General features: G+C 37.4%; 1 protein-coding gene across 1 annotated transcript in view; it reads left to right on the forward strand.

The window, feature by feature from the left end:
* The window catches only part of pamr1b (peptidase domain containing associated with muscle regeneration 1b), a 45,897-nt gene that overhangs the window by 24,283 nt on the left and 8,458 nt on the right, over nucleotides 1-13,156 (forward strand). The window contains exons 2-8 of the mRNA XM_077569283.1: nucleotides 74-250; nucleotides 4,264-4,389; nucleotides 4,907-5,021; nucleotides 7,483-7,700; nucleotides 9,356-9,463; nucleotides 11,317-11,487; nucleotides 11,574-11,771. Coding sequence (XP_077425409.1) covers nucleotides 121-250; nucleotides 4,264-4,389; nucleotides 4,907-5,021; nucleotides 7,483-7,700; nucleotides 9,356-9,463; nucleotides 11,317-11,487; nucleotides 11,574-11,771 — 1,066 coding nt within the window. The 5' untranslated portion in view covers nucleotides 74-120. The remainder of the gene's footprint in view (nucleotides 1-73; nucleotides 251-4,263; nucleotides 4,390-4,906; nucleotides 5,022-7,482; nucleotides 7,701-9,355; nucleotides 9,464-11,316; nucleotides 11,488-11,573; nucleotides 11,772-13,156) is intronic.

Genomic DNA, 13,156 nt, shown 5'->3' on the forward strand with positions numbered 1-13,156 from the left:
TTTGTTGGTAAATGAATTCCTTGTGGTTTAAAATAAGGCTTGTTGGTCTAAAGTACTGTATTATCTTATTTAGATTACAGGTATTTGTACAACCACTGCCCAGGTCCGGAGTGGAACGTCATGTGCAGGGGATGTTGCGAGTATGATGTGATCCGCTGCAAATGCCCCCTGCAGGGGACGTCGGTGGGCTACGCTGTGCCCTGCTGCCGCAACGCCCTCAATGAGTGTGACCCCTGCATCATCCATCCAGGTACAACTTTAACTGTAGCTGCCAGACAACTGGCACAAATGTGTAATGTTAGCATTTTGGCATTTGCCAACATGTTCTCAATTCAATTTTACTGCAAATAAACAATTAATTGTTTAACTTCATGCCCAGTATCAAGTCAGCTAATTTTAGAAAGATTTATTAGACAAATATGTCATTATCCAATTTTGCATGTACTTTCCATGATTGCTGGTTTTCTGCAGATTGTCCAGCTTCCTCCCTCATTTCAAAAACATGTATAACCCTATTTTATTTTATTTAGACAGGCATCCATACACTATGGATCTGGCAATTATTTGGAAATAAAAAAAGTAAGCTAGATTTTAAACTCGCTAAAGTCATGTCTAAGTGGTGGTGTAATCCATTTTGGTGGATTTGATCAAGGCACAGGTAGACTGTTGTGGATGTCACTGTGACAGCCGCATGGGATAATCCCCCTGACTCATTCTAGAAATCGATTAATTGAATGAATTATTATCATTATCATCTTAAAAATATTTCTCATTGCACACCACTGACCGCGCAGCACAATTATGGGTGGTGGTGGTTGGTTGGAGCAGGGGTGGTTGTCATACACAATCTCACAATCGCGATCTTCTTGCAATTCCTTTAATTCTGTGCTTCTCAATAATTTTTTGTTGCCCCCAAATTGAAAATGTGAAAATATTTCACACCCCCAAATGTCCGCCTTGGCTATGAATAGTATCATTTGTCTATTAAAGTGTTGTAAGTACACATCTGCAGAATAACTCATATTCCTTGCAAACTGCACTGCCATCTACTGTAGTGGATGTGCAATTACACCCTTTTCTTGTAAGGATACCAAAAAAATAAAATAAAATTCCACCATGGCATCACATGTCGCTTCGATTGGTGGGGAATCAAGTCAGCTGTCTTCAAATTTAAATCTAAATTTTTTCTGTGCTAGTCTGGCAAAATACCAACAGAAAGAAAACTCCACCCATATGCACAATTAAATTGCTGCTTTGTACTAGACTTGTGCTGGGCACAAAAATAAGACACTTTACATGGAATACTTTAAAATGACCTTATGTGTGAATGTGAGTGTGGATGGTTGTTTCTTTATAAGAGTTTCTTTATAACTTTATATCGGCTTGCAGCTACAGCCTTCAAAGTTTTAGCTCATAATCTTCATTTGTCCTCCCCGTTGTGACAAGAAAAGGTACTTCCTGACTTGTGTGTCGTTGAAATAATAGACATGGCTTTCCTTCCCATCTGTGGTATAATCAGGAGCCATACAGAGCCAGTCTATGATACTAAAACAAATTGAGACAGCTGGCTGCTACTCCTACAGGAACTGAAAATGGAAGCTAATACCGCTTCCATTCTTCTGGGTAGAATTTCAACAAGATGTTGTGAGTGTCAGAGTGGGATTTATTGTCCATTCATCCCGAAGAACAAAACAGTCAGACGTCACTTATGTTGGTTCCTAGAAAGAGCCTGGCCCACAATCAAGGTTCCAGCTCCAGAAGCAACCATGCCAAGCCTCTCATTGAGAAATTAATGTTGTATTCATATAGTGGAGATTGTCGAATGTACCCCAACTGTCCCATATTGGCTAATCCAACTCTGGCCACATAGTTTAAAAAACAACAACTTTGCGGCCCTCTTTGTAAAATATCCCCAAACGACTATTTTACTTTTTTTTTGTAATATGTGGATTACGCAACATATTCGCTGGCGACAAGAGCCAATTCATCATGTGAATGTGCTGTTTGACACATGAGTGGCATGCTTTTAGACAAGAAAATAGGAGATTGTGACGCTATGTTGATTTTAGTCAGTCCTGCCTGCCATGTATTTGGCACAACACCAAGAGCTGTCTGCCTCCTTTGGCTTTTACACTGCAGGGAGACAAATAGGTGTGATGGAAAACCTGGAAAACAGTTTAATTATGTCTGATCTTATTTGTTTCCAGGCCAACCTTACATCCAAACATCTCTTGTGAATCAAGACTGTTTTAATGTGACTCAAGCTGTTTATGTTTGTTCTTGCAGGAGCTATACATAATTTTGTGCTGGCAATACTGTACAGTACTGGCCATTTCAGCACACATATTCAGTTTGCTGCTAAGTCAGTTGTTTTCTGAAATGCCATTTTCCTTCAGAAGAATGTCATGTTTTCTACACAGAATGAATGTGCTTTTATAGAGAAAAAACAGATGTTGAGAATTAAAATGGATACAAGTACCTTGTGTTCGGCTGTAAAGCACTAAATGCACTCAAAGGGGCTGTGTACAGTCATAATTGACCATGTGTTCAAATTCATACCTGTCATACTTTGCCTTCCTCCCCCTCCATTTGACCAAGCAGCCACTTAAGTGAAAATCCGTTCGCTCAGGAAACTAAAGGTGTAAAAATGTTTCAGCATCCTTTTGCAGTGAAAGATGAGCGTAATGAGTTTAGCAGAGTTCATGTACGTAAAGGAAATGTAGTGAATCTGCATTACGAGGATGGAGGCCCAGCAGAACAAGCAGATGCTGTGTGGGAGGGGGAGGCATGCGCTAAGGAAGAAGCTATGTATGCCATTTTGATGAGGACATCAAATAGCATTGTAGACTCAAAATGTGTTTTTCCAAGGATACTGTATGCCCGACATGATTCATTCCCTTCCCAATTTTGAGTTGACTACCCCCCCCCCCCCCCCACACACACACACACACACGCACTCACAAAATTATTAGCAGGAAATGATAAAAGAATGTGACAGAAGACTATAGAACATTGTGGTACGACGGCGCCTTGCACGGCTTACAAGTTGTTCGAGATCCGACCCATTATTAAGCCAGTTTTTTGCTTTGACTTAAGAGCAACAAAATTTAGGATATGGGTGCTGTATGGTGGCAGTGAACTTACTTTGCAAATGGCAACATTTGACTGATAGTGAATAAGTCTTCCAAAAAAGTATCAAGCGAGGTTATTTTAGTTAACAAAAACTAATGAAAAAACTAAAACTAAAATTCAAAAAAAAAAATTTGTTAACGAAACAAAATAAAAACGAAAAGGCTTTTTAAAAACGAAACTAAAATTACCAATAATTATAGCAAAAAGGTCCTTTGTTTTAGTCTTTGGTAATTAATTTAATGCATGAACCATTGAGGATAATTAAATGTGATTTAAATGTGATTTTAAGTAGATTTATTTTGACCATTGTGCCTTTTGAATATTGCGCACAAGTAATCCACATTTTTTCTTAAATAAAAAAACAAAAACTAATACTGAAACTAACTAAAACTAAATTAAAGCTAAGTATTTATTAAATAACTAAAGTTAATAAAAACTAACAGAACCATCCTGAAAACTAATTAAAACTAACTAAATTTAAAAAACAAAACTCCAAAAGAAATCAAAACTAACTAAAATGAAAATTCTAAAACTATAATAACCCTTGTATCAAGCTGTTAATTTCCACTAGTTAAAGTTCAGTGCCAAATTAATCAGTGCAAAGACAATTACATGTTGTGACAAAAGTACCTTTCTTTTTAGCATAATGCTAACAAACAATGCAAAATGTCATAGACAAGCTAACAAATAACATTGGTGTCATCACTGGTTATGCAACATATATTTGAACGCTAACAGTATACATACCATGTAGGCAGATAAATACTCACAGGCATATAGTATATTCTTTATCCCTGCAAAGAATGACTAATATTATTAATAATCAATTATATTCATTCATGTGAATACACTGATGATGTTTAGGATTTCTCACAGTAATTAGGAAATAGATCATATACAACGCTTCATTTTCATAAAATCTCTGTCAGTGTTTACAATTTTGAATGATCATTTCCACAACATTCCTCGAGCATGTTGTCTCATCACAGGTGAGCCATTTTTAAAACACTCATTTGCTCCTTGCGGACTACCTTGTGCCCGTGTGCACCACGTTGGTGAATCCCTGTTGTGGGTTGTGAATGATAGCGGGTTTGAGGTTCATCTTTTGGTCCCATTCTACGTTTCTTTCAGGTTGCAGTATTTTTGAAAACTGCAAGCGGTGCAACAACGGGACATGGGGTCCTAAAGATGACTTTTTCATCCGGGGCCAATACTGTGCTCAGTGTCGTCCTGGATGGTCTGGTGGAGACTGCATGAGTAAGTGAGATCATTTTCTTAAGGAACACATGACTATACACGCATGTACATTTCTGTGGCATGAAGTAAATGCTTTTTCCTTCCCTTTGGCCATACTGACATCTGGCATGACTATGCCCTCTTGGAAGAGTGCCCATGCCCAGGAGGGCTTCTTGACAGTCAGAAATCAAGATACTTAAAACCATTTCATATGTAACATTTGGACTCCACAGCTTTACCAGGATAAAAATGTTCCACACAAAATAACAGTGTTTTATTTATTATTTTTTTAAAAAAGAAGAAAAAAACATCTTCATGTTTGTTGTATGATACATTCTCCTTGGTTTATTTATGTGAAGTATATTAGAACTTTGGAATCTTGTAATTTGGCAATACTGAGTCCTGCTAAAATCAGATGCATGTGCAGCCTATAGACCAACATAGTAGTTAGTCCCTCATTAAAAGCTTGTAAAATTTTATTTGCAAGCCACTTTCTGTGCAAGCGCCCAAATACAGTAAGCCCTTTCTGTTGTATTAGAGTGTGGTGGAGTGATCCGCAAACGTCAGGGTCACTTAGTTCTGGAGAGCTACCCCAACAACGCTAGGTGTGACTGGACCATACAGGTGGACCAACCCTTTACAATAGAACTCAGGTAAGGAGGCCGTTCTGTTGTTATGGAGCACACAGAAACCATCTATTTACTAGACAATTATAACTTCTCTCTCTGGATTTTTATGTGTTGTACAAGATTGCAGTTATTAGCCCTGTGGAATAAAAGGACATAAAATAAATAATAATAATAATGAAATGACAGTACAGATCAAGACTTGTCCTGGACTGGCATGAAAGCATTCATTTGAATATGAATTGGCCACCTGTCATAGTGATTAATCGCTGGCAAAATATCAAATGTCTGTTCAGCTCAGATCTTTTTGAAATATGTGTCATTAAGAATGGCAAGTTTAAAGGTTTGGATAACGCAGCAGGCCTGCTCCCTTTAAATACTTTCCAGCTGAATGATTTACAGGCAGTCAATATTCTGTCTGAGGCTAAATTTTTGTTTTTAAAACATTCAAGATAAATTGCTTACATGCGTGAGTAGACTGAGATAACTCCCACATACATATTGCAATCTAAACCGCAACAAATGGATAACATCCTTACACAAAGAGACGTCATTTCCGCTTTTTACTTTCTCCGGTCAATCAAAGACATATATAGTATATAATATATTCATGTCACTCACTACACTGTTAAATAGTCGTTTTCCTCCTTGCTGCAAAAGTGTGGTTCTGTCCTGCGTCGCCATGTTTCACCATTTTTGTTTACCTCTGCTTGTATTTCCGCTGGGTTGCATGCCAGACGCATGGACTCATATGCAGACGTGTGAGACACTGTGGCATTGTCGCCGTAGAGACAGAAAATAACGTGAAACCGCCGCAGAGAAATCAATACCTACTCAATTTCGGCTCATTTAGCGACCGAATAGAGCATGCGCAAAACACAAAAAAAATTCAATTTAAAGGAGGTACGCCGATCCGCGTTTGTATGACCAATATTCGGGTTAGGTAGTTGTAATGCAGGGGTCTTATTGGGGTTTTAAAAAATGTGCATAAGATTACTTGGCCTTTCAAAACCCGAATATTGTAAACGTTCGTCGTTTGAAAGGGTTATTGACGGCATGCAAGCGTAGTCATTGAATGCTTTCTTGTAAGATATGTTTTTTTATCTAAAGGTTAAACTATGTCAAAAGTAATACAGAATGACTTCTCCTTTGAAGATAATATAAGAATTAAAAGTCAGTCTTCACCATTTGCCCCAAGTGATATAGAAAATGGATGGATGTATTATAAATATTAGTTCTGAAGGCTTCTAATGTCGTTCCTACATCACTTGCATCTTTTATACACCCTTGGTGTGTTAAGGCACCGACTTGGTACTAAAATAGTTGATGTTTTTATAAACGTCCAACCAATTAATGGTTGAAGTTTTATAGTCATTTAACAGCTACGGATCAGACATAATTAAGAAGTTTATCCAGGCTAGAGCCATCATGCTGTTTATCAGCAGTAATTATCATCAGTCACACAAATGGAAAAGTATTTATATGTGCATACTTTCTGTTTAACCCTGGAGAACCCAAGAACCCTTTTCTTCTTTGAAAAAGTATGAATTATACATTAAATGACTGCTATAAGTTCACTGAACACCAAATTATATGTTTGTTTTTTTTAACCCTTGTTTTTTGAACTAGTTCAGAGTTGCTAATTTATCAAAAATATATATATAAAACATACTCCTAGGCATTCTGCAACATGATATGAAATAAATTAACAAAAAAAACACAATTTTACCATCTGATGGTTTGCTGAGAAGATGGTTTTGTTTGGATTGATTTCCAGCTCAACAAAACAGCATGTTGCCAGCCATCTTGTCACCACCACCCTGGCTCATGTAAGTGCAATATCTAGGGGTCAGAAGTGTCACTCTGGACTTTTAAAGTTAAATTTGTAAAAAAGAAAAGAAAAAAAAAGGTATTTTTTTATTTAAGTAGCAGAATTTATAGGGGCCAAATTTGACCCCGTGGGTTCTCCAGGGTTAATAGGCGCAAAAGGTGTGTTAATGATAAATATCCTTGTAATGTTAAGGGTGATAAAATTCATTGAGCTTTCCAAAGCAAAAGCCCAATGCAAGGTTTGTAAATTGTTTTCCTAAGAAAGAAATGTGTTGGCACTACATGGATGCTGCGACAAGAAGAGTACAAAAATAAGTAGATTCTTGCATATGTATGAGCAATATAATACATTTAAGTATTAAATTGCACTATGCCAAGTACAATGGAACACGCATTTGACTCACCTTTCACATCAGCAAAGCATGTATTAGCAGTTCCAGTCACTTTCCGCAGCTGTCAGAGTAATTACTGTCATTCATGACTGCGCATTGCCTGTTTTCCTTCTGAGCGCTGTGAAGCATCACAACTGCGGTGGCAGCTGGTGGAGCGCTGCCAGATAACACAGGTGCTCGCATAAGGCGGGAGAGTGCGATCACGGCGGTTGCTAGGGTGTTGGATTGTGTTTGTTTTCTTATTGTATTCATCTTGATGCCAACAGGTTTATGATGCTGAGTTTGGAGGTACATCATTCTTGTCGCTATGACTTCGTGGAGGTCAGAGATGGTGACAGCATCAACTCTCGTGTTATAGGTCGGTTTTGTGGAAGCAACAGACCCGCTCCCATTCTGAGCACGGGCAACAGTCTACACATTCATTTTGAGTCTGATGGTCACAAGAATTTTGATGGCTTCTTTGCTACATTCCAAGAGAGTTCAGGTATGTCTGAAGCAATACTAAACTTGGTAGTTAAGTCGTTAAAAGGAAAATACTGTGAGGAGCACATTTTAAAAGGCACACTCACTAACAAAGTATGGCAGTCCTCCCAAATGACCAAATAACTTCATTCAGAACATGATTTTTAGAAAAATTGGAAAAAGTTTAGTTTTGAGACAAAATGAACAAAATAGCCTTTCATTGCAAATATTTTGGAATGTATGTGATTGGATCGTCTGTTCTGATTTTAGACAACATGATAATGCTGGGTGTAAGCCGAGTGACCAGTTATGATTCCAACATACCTTTTTATGTGAAATGACAGGCATCATATAGAGACAGACAAACTTTCCCACTCATTCACATTCATGCATTCATCGAGTGGGAATTGTACCCATGTTGTCTGCAAGTCAGTGACTCACCTAATTATCACAGACCGATCCTCTTGTCTTCATACGTTTGGGCAGTTTCATTGTCTTGTTGACAATGTGAAGATTTCTGTTTGTCACATGATTTAACTTGGCCTTCAGTTAGTAGCGGTACTACCCACTGGTGCCCACTGCCCACCCAAGTTCTCTTTGATACGGTGAGCCGGCACAATGGAACAAAGAGATGCTGTATGAAAAACCAACGCCTAACAACTATTCAGCTCTCCCAGAAGAATACATTATTACGTAATCAGATTTATGACATCCGCTTCTCAAATTCACTTAAAAGCTTTGTGGTGGCTGTGGTTATATTGTATGTCGAAATTGGTGATGGGAAAATGAAGCTTCATGAAGCAAGTGGTGTTTTTTTTTACTCTTCTAGATGGTGCTCTTGGTTTGAAGAAAAAGGCTAGGGCAATGGAACGTGATTACGTTTCCACTGCTTCTTTAAACCAAGAGTGCTGTCAACATGAGTAAAAAAAAAAAATCACACATGTTCATGAAGCTTCATTTGCACATCACTGGTGGCAACGAACTGAACTCTCACAGGAATACAATTGCAATGATTATCAAACTCAACTAAGTTGTATTTTCTGTGCTTAGGTCTCCTAGCCCACTTAATATCCTCCTCATTCATTTGTAGGACTACAACTGTTTAGTGACATGCTCATTCCCATACATTCAATATCAAATAAAAAACCCTGTTTTCAATATGTTTAAATAAACTCCAAAATTATTTAACAAATAAATATTTACGTGAATTTGTAATGCAACTGTCTCTTGGAGCTTCACTCCAGTTTCACAGAGCTCTGCAAAAATCACGACTGCAGTCGACAGTACTGGTTTCATCGATTTAACCTAATTTTAAAAAGCATCTTTAAGATGCACAACATGCCGGCAATAGCGAAAGACTGACACAACTGTCGACAGTAGTTTTATGTCAGAACATTCATAAAAATAAAAAAAACTGTACTGTTCTCAAAATCAGACACATTTGCTATACAAGCTGCAAAGCCGTATCTCATAAAATGAGCTTTATGTATTTCTCGACATGCCCACACACATTTAGAAATGGAAAGTGAAAATGACACTGAAATGGTGCCAGCTTTGAGTACACCCCCTTCCTCCCACTTCAGACTTTCCAATATGTACACGGTTTCTCCTTTAGATAAATACTTACTTACCTACAATACACACATGTACGCTGATATTATATTTCTTTTATGACAGCTTGCAGCTCCTCTCCTTGCCTACACGACGGGACTTGTATTCTTGACAGCTCTTACACGTATCACTGTGCCTGTCTGGCTGGCTATACAGGCAAGAGGTGTGAAAATGGTAAGTCTCCTGACACTTCATAAAAATGGACCAAACCCACTCACATCTGTTTTTAGTTGTTGCTGGGAGGGTACTGTTGACATTCATGCATGGGTCAAATGAGTCATCATTAGTCAATTGGTATCGCAGGAGCAATCCCTCTCGTCTGGTGTGATGCTACGAAATGGTGCGTGTTGCCTACACTCAGATGCCATTCTCACCATTAAGTACTATTTCCCTTAACTGTTGTCCATTGTTGCTGTTGCTAGTAATAAAACACGGATGTTTTACACCCTAAAAAAAACTCACGGATTTGTTTTCTGGTCTTATAATGACTATTTTTCATATAAATAAACATCAGCAATTTATTTTACTAACTACTCTCGACACTTGATGATACTTAAAAGCAAATTGTACGAATTGGAAAAAGTGATTCTTTTAAAAGTGGAGGAGGCTTTTATTTTGGGCTGGGCGGAGATGAGCTGTCTTGGAATTAAGATTTAAAAATAATCTGCAGTATGTCAAGTACATGCAGGAAGAGGAAAATTATACAGAATGTGTGTTGTTCTGTTAATATCACTAAGTTTTTCCCCAACACAGTGGAAGAAGTGAGTTAGTGCTTCCTCAGAGAGGCGAGAATCGTTTTGGTCCTTCATGGTCTTGCATTAATGGGTGTCTGGAACTTAACTTGTGTTTTTAATACCTTACACATCTCCCAGAAAAACCTGCAAAAACACTTTTGTTGTGGTGTCATTTTCAGGGTTACATTGAAGGCTATAAAATAAATGGTAAAACAAGTCTGCATCTCTCTTCTCTTGAACGAGCTTTCCCATAAAATGCCAAGCTGTTTATTTATCTGTCCTCCATTGGGAGTTCCAGCCTTTCAATTTTATTTCAGAAACATGAGTAATGTTACTATCTAACATTATAGCGAGAAATTGTCTTAAGTTTTATAAGGTAAAAAGACTTAAAGATATTTCATTGCACCGATGATGAATCCGATCTGCTGGAAGCCTGCATGTGTTAGTTAATCTGACATGCTGCCAAGGAAACCCAAAGTAGCTATCATTTTCTTGTAAGTGTTACATTTATAAAATGAAAGTTTTCCACTTGTGAACTGTGGTGGACAAACCTCCGATCTAAGAGACACTCACAACCCTGAAAAGAAGTCAACTGTGGAAATAGCACTACACCACTGGTTAGCCAACAACATTTTCTTCCATCAGGAAGTGAAAGATTAAAAAATTTAATTTGTTGGAAAATCCAAGATTATAGGGGCAAATAATTGGTTTGGATCTTAATAAATACAGCTAATACCACTGACCAGGTCAAACTAAAAGATAACAGCGCATTAAAGTGAGTCAGTGCATTGCAAGATAAACCTTGACTCCATTTGCAACAACAACTTCTGTATAACGTGTTTTCTTTTTGTAGCTATACAGATAATACTGTTTTGAAATATTCCCTAAACTGCTCATTAAATCATATTTTACTGCTCTTAAATGGAACACTTTGCTTAAAATCGTTTTTATTGCACCGACAGTATCTATGTTGGCGTTTACAAGCCATGTGCTCCAATTTGCGCTATAAACTGTTCATACAATTCAATAACGAGTCTGTGAGGTTTCAGCAATTTTGAATTAAGACTAACAAGTCTCACAGTTTTATTTTAAATGTTAACTTGTGGCCTACAAGCAACACAAGTCACACATTGGTGTATTTGTGTGGTCTGTTACAGCTGGGAAGTACACTTAATCAATGCTTGAGGGAGGGTACCGAAGTCTTTTGAAGTCTCCGTACACAATTTAGCATTTTCCTTACAGACAGACCATGTTTAGAAATGAACTGAGCATGCACTTTGTGTTTCTGTGCAGTGGTGGGATGCCGCAGGCCGCCTGTGCCCACCCATGGATCCACACAGGGAGTGTTTCATCACGCGGGGGCACGGATCACTTTCCACTGTGACGCAGGATTCGAATTGCAGGGATTACGGGCTGCCATCTGCTTAAGTGATGGCACCTGGAGTGCACCTGCCCCACAGTGTGGTAAAAAAAACAAAAATGGATTTAGTAGGAAATGATGATAGGAAATCAAAACCTCACCTAATGTATATGTTTTCTCTGTCATTAAGTTCCAGGGGAAAGAGTAGGCCTATGTGCTCTCCCACCAAAGCCAACACACGGAGACCACTTCTTGGTTTATGGCCCCAATGATGTTTTAATTGCTCTCCAGTACCTTTGCTATCAGCCCTATGAACTCAGTGGAGTCTCTCAAAGGACTTGCCTTCCTAATAACACCTGGAGTGGAATTCATCCTGTTTGTACCAAAGGTCAGGCCAAGTCACTGAAATATTGAATTTTCTTTTCCAAATCCTTTATTTATTATATTAGATGAAGTCCTCAAGGGCAAACAAGCGGATTTGCATTGCTAAAATAACTCAATTTCATGGTTCATAGTTTACTCTGCAGAAAGAGTCAAATCTAAGACCATCCTCTGAGTTTTTTTTTTATTATTTTTTTTAGCTTTAGTGGTACATAAAAAGGAAGACTATAATGATCAAGCATTCTCATAAGTTTTGAGAACATAACAAACTCTTAACTTGTACTGAAGGCAAGCGCTTTATTTCCTAAAATGTGTTGTCACTAAGGCTATCCATGTTTTGTATTTTGTTTAAAAAGAAGAAAACCTCCGCTAAACATAAAAGCCACATCTTGATAAAACACATCATCAACGTCAAGCAACAACATAACAGCTGTGATTTCCACATTTCCTAGTCTTTCCACACATTTTTGGAATTCGTTTTTTCTTTTCTTTTTTAAGTCACATCTACATCAAATAGCCTAAATGCCTGCTGTGCAATACACACACATTTGCCTGAGTTTTACCTGATTAACCCAAAATGGTTCAGAAGTTATCAAATTGCCTGTGAACCTTTTCTTTACAAAAAAAATAAAAAATCAGTTGCCACATATTAGCATGATACTGGATGACTTTTAGGCTTCCATTTTGTTGCATTTTTTTTGTTTTTGTTTTTTTGTTATTAACAACACATATTGACCAAGTCTCCAAGATCAATTTGGACCAGAATGTTCTTGTAAACAGTTTCCTTTTGTTCCGACTTCTACATTTCATTATGTGTCATAACCCCAATGATCCCAGATATTAATATTGGATTGCATGCTGCTGCATCATGTTGGATCACTGCCTCTTAGTGGATATTAGGAAAAATGCAGACAGCCTGCTGTACACTCTAAAAAGAGAATTGCTGAACCAACTTAAATAAAAATACATTTCAAATTGAATAGTTGACCAACTTAATAAAATCGCTTCAAGTGTTAACACTACAAGATTGAATTAAGTTAGTCCAAAGTTAATTATTAAGTTTAATTAATTATGAGTTCATTAAAATTAATATATTCACTTAAATTAAATTAATTAAATTAAATTAAATTAAATTAATTCAACAATTCTCTTTTTAGAGTGTAAATGTGTGCTGGAATTTCAAAAATGTCAAAACAAACCAAACATTTTAAGGATTCATACAAACGTGTTCCAGTCGGTGAAAGAGTTTATAATATGATGGCAATATTTGTTGTGAAATACGAAAATGTCCTGCGTGCCAATTTACACAACATTCAACACCAAAATGAAAATGTGCTAGATGAGGAGCAACAAACCTATAATTCTCTAATGAATCTTTTAACGTGTTCTTTG

Source organism: Vanacampus margaritifer, chromosome 6 (genome assembly GCF_051991255.1).
Source record: "Vanacampus margaritifer isolate UIUO_Vmar chromosome 6, RoL_Vmar_1.0, whole genome shotgun sequence".
In the NCBI taxonomy this organism is placed as follows: Eukaryota; Metazoa; Chordata; class Actinopteri; order Syngnathiformes; family Syngnathidae; genus Vanacampus; species Vanacampus margaritifer.